At 44.7% G+C, this 7,141-nt stretch overlaps 1 protein-coding gene across 1 annotated transcript; it reads left to right on the top strand.

The window, feature by feature from the left end:
- The first annotated feature begins 4,008 nt into the window (after window positions 1-4,008).
- DYNLL1 (dynein light chain LC8-type 1) lies at window positions 4,009-6,101 on the top strand. Its single transcript, XM_063913117.1, has 3 exons — window positions 4,009-4,099; window positions 4,328-4,465; window positions 5,748-6,101. The coding sequence occupies exons 2-3, from the start codon at window positions 4,334-4,336 to the stop codon at window positions 5,883-5,885; spliced, it is 270 nt and encodes an 89-aa protein (XP_063769187.1). The 5' UTR covers window positions 4,009-4,099; window positions 4,328-4,333; the 3' UTR covers window positions 5,886-6,101.
- Window positions 6,102-7,141: the final 1,040 nt, after the last annotated feature.

Genomic DNA, 7,141 nt, shown 5'->3' with positions numbered 1-7,141 from the left:
AGTCCCCAGCATCCACTTAGGACGTTAGAGAAATATAAAAAAAGTGTTTCCTTCAAGAGAGTAATGGATGGAGGGTGAGGGGATATCCATCGTTGCAGGATACTCTTGCGGGCAACTGGAGAAATTATAGTAAGATGTTTCAGACTATTTGGAGTCATGCGTATATCAGAATTTACCCCGCCCAACACTGCCACTCAGGGGTCAATGGTGGGAGTAGCTCAACCAAGATTGACATAGCATATTGTTTGCCTTGAGTTCAAAACTGCTTAGTAGAATGGTAGCTCCAAAACCAGTGAATCAACGTAACTGGAGAAATGTCACATTTAAAGCATCTGGAGGATTCAACAATTCCAATCACATTAGCTCTAGATGGAGATAAATATCCTCTCTAAAATATTGTTTATACAATCTCTCTGTATGATGTTGCAGATACAGCGTATAAGGAGTAAGAGAGAGTGGACAGTATATTAGAAGTTTGCTCCTGCCAAGATGTTATATCTCTTCGGTATTCATACGAGAAAAGAGAGGAGCAACAGAAGAGATCGATCTTGGAGGTTGGTGCAGGAGCAAGAATGCTGAGTCCAGAGCATTATTCCAGTCAGCTAGGGATAGCATACCTCCCAATAGTCCTGATTTTCGAGGAACAGTCACATTTTTTGGGACTGTCCTGATGTCCCACCCGTGGGCCACACTGCCCTGTGGTGGTGGTGGTGGTGGTGTGTGGGGGAGGGGGAGTTGGGAGACTCCTGTCACTCGCTGCTCCTCTGTAGAGCAGCGATGAATAGCCACCGCGCGCATGCGCACACCGTCTATTCACTGAGACAAAAGAGACTGGGGGCATGCCAGCAGCTCACAGAGTGCCAATACCTCCACAGTGACGGAAAATGGGGCGCGTGACTCGCAATTGCGGCATTGACATGTTGACACACCCCTGTTGCTGAGGACACAGCCCCTTTTCTGGTGGGCACGGCTTCACTGCGCAGAAGTCGAAAGTTGGGAGGTATGGAATAATAAGTTATGAAGTACAAAACTTATATAATGTTGCACTTGAAGGAAGGCAAAAGCATGAGGGCTTATAAACTCAAATTTATCTATAGCTTGGGAAAATGTTAAAAATTCACTAGATGTCTAATTAATGATAGACCTGCCTACATCCAAGAACCGAACGGAGAACCCGTGCTCCCGTTTTGGAAAGCTGAGTTGCCCAACAGGGAGAAACAAGCAGGAGGAGTTCAGCCGCCAGGATTTTCTTATTCTAAGCCAGACCGTTCTTGTTGACATTAGTAAAGTGTTATCTAAAATTTAAGGAGGGATATCTTTTTTTTTTTGCCAAATGCAATAGGGCTGCTAAGTGAATTTCTGGTATTAGTTGTTGTTCTAGATCAGAGTTAAGGGAGGTACACGGAGCAATGTTCACTTAATTTCTAAGCAATCTAACTAGATTGCTTAGAAATGAAGAACACATTGCTCCAAGTGTAGGGGTGCCAGCGACAGCTGGTGCTAGATTGGCCTACATACAGGCACAATCTAGCACATCGCTCATTTCAACGCTGGTTGAAATGAGCGCCCCCCCCCATCGCTCAGCACACATCTCTGATCACATCTCCCATGTGTACTACGCTTTGGCATTTCGATTGTGAGGAAAAAAAGCCAATCTTTGATATATCTGCAGATAGCTGCTTGATTATAGAGCAACAGGTAAGGGAAATTTATACCTCCTTCCGCTTTATTTTTTAGTAATATTGTAAGACTAATTTTAGGGGTGTAGTACATTATGCCGGCTGTCGGGATCCCGGCGTCCAGCATACCGGTGCCGGGATCACCACCGCCGGCATGCTGGCAGCAGGGTGAGCGCAAAAGAGCCCCTTGCGGGCTCACTGCGCTCACCACGCTGTGGGCATGGTACACTATTTATTCTCCCTCCAGGGGGGTTGTAGAGTCCCCAAGAGGGAGAATAGTTGACGGTATGCCGGCTGTTGGGATTCCGGTGCCGGTATACTGAGTGCCGGGATCCCGACAGCCGGCATATCAAATGCCTCCCAATTTTATGTTTATTTCCATTCCAGATAAAGTGCCGGAACGCTGAGTTAAGTAGTTACTCACCTATATTATTTAGTAAGGGTAGGTCCTGTAGCGGGTATAGAAGTTTTGGGAAAGATACCATTTTCATACGGTGAGCCCGTCCTAGGCAAAAAAGCTGTATATTTTGCCAACTTTTAAGTTCTGCGATAACTTTGGATATTATTTTGGTTATATTAAGAAAGTATGACAAAGAAACATGCTTAGGAAAGTGAATGCCTAGGTATAACATTATTTTTTAGTGATATATATATATCTATATATCTATCTCTCTCTCTATATATAGATACCAACAAATATAAAACCACAGCACTCACCACCCCAGAAGTGGGGTGCAGTGTCTGCACTCACCACTCATAGGGTGGGGTGCATGTAGCCCATGGCCACCTACTTAAAAATATACTAACAGAAAGTTCAGCACTCACCAAAGCAAGCTTTGGCGAGTGCTGAACTTTCTGTTTGTATATATATATATATATATATATATCATCAATAAGGAATTATATAACAGATCAATGTATTAAAAGAAAATCTTGCAGAGATCCAGCAGAGTTACTGCACCTGTATCATGGATGAACTTGTAACCTATGGCATATGGGCTACAAAAGCTATCACCAATGGTATACCTCCCTACACTGGAAGATGACGAGTAGGGACACCATGGCACGGTGCAGCAGCGTGGCCTTTCTAAGAGGGTGCGTGGCTTTGCGCGAGTGCTGCGATCGTCAGCCACGACCTCGTTTTCCGTCCCAAAACAAGGCACAGTTGGGAGGTATGCAAAGGCTTAGGCTTTCAGAGCTTGGTACTTTCAGGAACATTGCAGTCCTATGGGGAATGCTCCCGAGTCCAGAACTGGAGGGACAGCAGCATATATCTTCGGTACTCTTTTAATACATGCTGGTAATACAAAATTTGGAAAATGCAGTTATCTAAGAATTTTCCACAAAATGGATTTACTACATAAGACCCTAAGAAATATGATACAGCCTACTTAATTAACATATTTATCACATACTTCCCTACTTTCAGTGACTTCTAGAGTAGGGAGCAGTTATAGATTACTCGGCCATTTGTAGGGGCTCTGAAGTGCAGGGATGGCATCATGCGACGCTGGGTCTCGCATGATTGGTAAGTAGTGAGTGAGGGGGCAGAGCCATGTCTCCTTCTGTAGCCATTCCCCACAGCACCTGTGACCGCTGGAAGTCTCAGCAGCCCTGCCTACTTTTAATACTGTGCTTCCAATAGATTTGGAATTGATTGATGCAATTACCATTATTGAATGGGTGAAGCCAGGGTTTATCGAATGAGTGATGCCAGGGCTTACCATAAGGGGGGGTTCACATGTCTGGGGGCCTAGCAGGTCAAGGGCCCATGCTCAGCCTGAATACAGGAAACTCTCCTCCTCTGCCTCTCCCCATCTTTCTATACTTCCTCTGCTTTTTTTTCCCAGGACCCACTATCTCCCTGTCACCCTCTCCTTCTCACCATCACCCACTATTTCCATTTCATTACAGTTTGGCATTCAAATTCCCACCCAATTGGCGATCCTGACCAACATGTTGAGCGTCTGATAGGTAAGAGTGTCAGACCATTAGTCATTAGTAAATAAGATATTTTTTTTACAAAACGTACCACTCAAGTATTGACAATAAAAAGTATCATCATAACTCAATAGTTGCCATCTACCTGCGCAACCTAGCAACCCTAGGCCTACACCCTCCGTTACCTAGGAGACGCCGCTAGAGGCACAGTAGGGCCGGTCACAGCATGTGTTTCTATGGAGACAAACGCTTAAACCGTAGTGTATCATGGGATGAAACAAAGTGCAGAAAAAGGAGCCACGGGAAGCCGGATTAGCCGACCAATTGTAATTCGTGTGGGTGAACAACGGGCCAATCAGGGGCAGCGTGGGAAAGCAAGGCGGTAGGTAATAGAGGCTTCTCGGCGCGCTCGCAGAAGCAGTTAGCGTGTGTGTGCTTGAGAGAGAGAACTCTGTGACAGGAACCGACCGCTACACACAGTGAGTATACGACAGCTCCGCCTCTGCTCCCTTGTACCCAGAGCAGGGCGCTGCTGTATAGGCGTGGGGTGTTATTCAGTCACGCTGCTGGCGGTGTGCGGAGGATGGGCAGTGAGACTGACATGAGGAGACGGGCTGTCTTGTGCTCCCATGCCGTCCATGGGGCTTCCGTGTGTATAGTAAGTGTATGCTCCGTGTACCAGCTCTGACCAGCACTTGTCCCCACAGGCAGCCATGTCTGAGAGGAAAGCCGTCATCAAGAATGCTGACATGTCCGAGGAGATGCAGCAGGACTCTGTGGAGGTCGCCACCCAAGCCCTGGAGAAATATAACATTGAGAAGGACATAGCCGCGTTTATCAAAAAGGTGAGTGGCCGGCCCCATACCGCGCGGCTACGCCATCACTGTTACCGGCTAATGCACTGTCGCCACCTCGCTGCCCACGCCCGCCCACCCAGGTCCTCCGCTTCCCACCCCCGCATTCAGCCCCCCCTGTCCCCTAATGATGGGGTCATCTTTTTTCTTGTCCTCTCACTGATACACTGATCATATCCGCTCCATAATTACTGTAGGGTAGTCGTGGATCTTGCTTCACCTGCGAAGTGGTGTGTCCACCTGCATCATATTTCCTGGGAGCATTCATCCCCATCCTACAGTCTAATCAATAGTATATGTGCTTGTTACCTAATACTGCTTGTGTAGCACTGCTAATTACAGCATTGTACAGATGCTGCCTATTCCCATCTGCTTCTGCCCCAATGGAGCTCGTGCAAACACATTTTAATCTGCATCCATTATGTTACTGGTGTGTGGGTGGAAACCCACGCAGACATGGATAACATAAAGACTCCTGATGCTGTGAGATGGCAATGCCCACTGCCATGGCACTTACACAGATTTCATGTTGCTATGTTCACTTATAGTAGCTTATGTATTGATTTATCAATATGCATTAACTATTGGTTAATACAGTGCTCTTTGCGTCTATGCTAAAGATCACTAAATACTGTATATACGCAACACCAGTGGGTATTGTTTGCACTTCACTCAGGTGCCGATTTATTAATCCTGGAGAAGTGCTAAAAAAAATAATTGGCTGGTGCAGAATCACCTTCCACTTATCAATCATGGGTTTGAAAAAAATGAGCGAGCTGGCTGGTATCACCTTTTACTTGGCACTGCTTTATCACTTCTGCAGGCTTAATACATAGGCCCCTCAGTACACTGCTTCCCACATGGTGCCCACATCAGCAAATCCTCCTGTGCAGGTTCCCTCTATGGTGGGAAGGGAATATTACTGCAAAGAACCCATCCCAACATATTCAGGGGCAGATCTATTAAGCCTGGTGAAGTGGAAGGTGATGATGCACCAGCCAATCAGCACTTAACTTTTGTGTTACAGGCTGGGTTTGGAAAATGACAGGAGCTGACTGGCTGGTGCTTATCACCTTCCACTTCATCACCTCACCAGGCTTTATAAATCTGCCCCTTACTCACTTTAGGTGAGTAAATTTGCCTACTACTGCTAGGCTCCAAATACTGATTTTTCGTCTTAATGGTGTAGAAATTGAAACTGGACAAAGTGCCCTTCGCTATAGCCTCTGGACTGACACATCTGGACCTGTAATCTTTTCTTTCTTTTCTTCAGGAATTTGACAAGAAGTACAATCCTACGTGGCACTGCATTGTGGGCAGGAACTTCGGCAGCTATGTAACACATGAAACCAAACACTTTATTTATTTCTACCTGGGTCAAGTTGCAATTCTCCTGTTTAAATCTGGTTAGATCAATGCAAAGCATCAAATTGTAATATGGACTATTCAAAGAAATTTGGACTTAAGGGAACAACCCCTCTTCATCCCCTGTACCTTATTTGTGTTATTGAGACTTGTGGCTGACTTGTCTTCAAACTAGTCATAAAGCGATTTTGGAAAGAACGGAATTGTATTTATTTTCAAACTTATCTTTTTCTAAGTACATTAAATGTTTCTGTTTTTTTAAGACTTGTTGCATTTCTGTTCTATAGTAAACCAAAAGTTTTAGTGGTACTATACTGGTTATGCCCTTGTCATATTTTGTGCAAGTATGTTGGGGATTATGGTAATACAGGTATATGATCCAAGAATGCTATGCTTGTCTAGTGGTGAGGGTTGTATTTTTTTTTTTTTTTTTTTTGCAGATCACTGATGTACAACACTTTTGTGTACATTTCCAATAGTGGCTTTGCCAACAATTCTTTTTCTAAATGGGTTGTTTGCTAGGCAAACAACTGTCACTTTCTCTTGGACTGATATTTAGTTGCACAGATGGGAGAGCTTCAATCTGATACTAGGCCAATTTTCTGGTATTGCAGTGTGTGGTGCCAACAGTACACTTCAAACTGAGAATTTTGCTGGTAACTTGTATATAAATGGGGGGGGGGGGTTGATAAGAATTCTAGTCTGCTGTAAAGGTTCTTGGTAGTCCATGGTTTTGTTTGGGGTTTTTTCTTGTCACTGGTCCTTCTGTGTATGCAGGACCACATTTGCACAGTTAATTACTTGTGTGGCCTTGACCTAGTGCAGCAAATGAGGGGAGTTTAGATGGCAATGTCCCCTTTTCTGAGAACATGCATCTGAAACTTGCCTGTGCCAAATTGCATCCAGTTCAACCTAAATGTCAATTCTCCTCCTTTAATCTGTATAATGTATGGAGAGTACAAACTTTATACAGCAAGCAATTTATGCAATTCATATACATAATTTGGTGCCTACATTGAGCAATTATCTGAAAAGCCTAGGGTGATTCTCATGATCTCTGCATGTAACGGTGAGGTCAATGGCTGGGCAAGGCACTGGCTAGGTATCAGAGCCAGACTTACAAATGATTACAATAATACAAAGATCCATATTAATTATTCCGGGAGTATGACAGGTGAGGTTTAGGACATCACTGATTTGTGGTACTATCACAATTTCTCTATCGTCCTAGTGGATGCTGGGGTTCCTGAAAGGACCATGGGGAATAGCGGCTCCGCAGGAGACAGGGCACAAAAAGTAAAG

This window comes from Pseudophryne corroboree, chromosome 1, assembly GCF_028390025.1.
Source record: "Pseudophryne corroboree isolate aPseCor3 chromosome 1, aPseCor3.hap2, whole genome shotgun sequence".
NCBI lineage: Eukaryota > Metazoa > Chordata > Amphibia > Anura > Myobatrachidae > Pseudophryne > Pseudophryne corroboree.
Note: the sequence above shows the minus strand (reverse complement) of the source record. Positions and strands in the feature narration are given on the sequence as shown.

What these genes read in the sequence shown, in the direction of transcription:
- DYNLL1 (XM_063913117.1), top strand. Translation starts at nt 4,334, where the DNA reads ATGTCTGAGAGGAAAGCCGTCATCAAGAATGCTGACATGTCCGAGGAG. An exon ending in TAGCCGCGTTTATCAAAAAG is followed by an intron (nt 4,466 to 5,747) that starts GTGAGTGGCCGG and finishes TCTTTTCTTCAG; the next exon opens with GAATTTGACAAGAAGTACAA.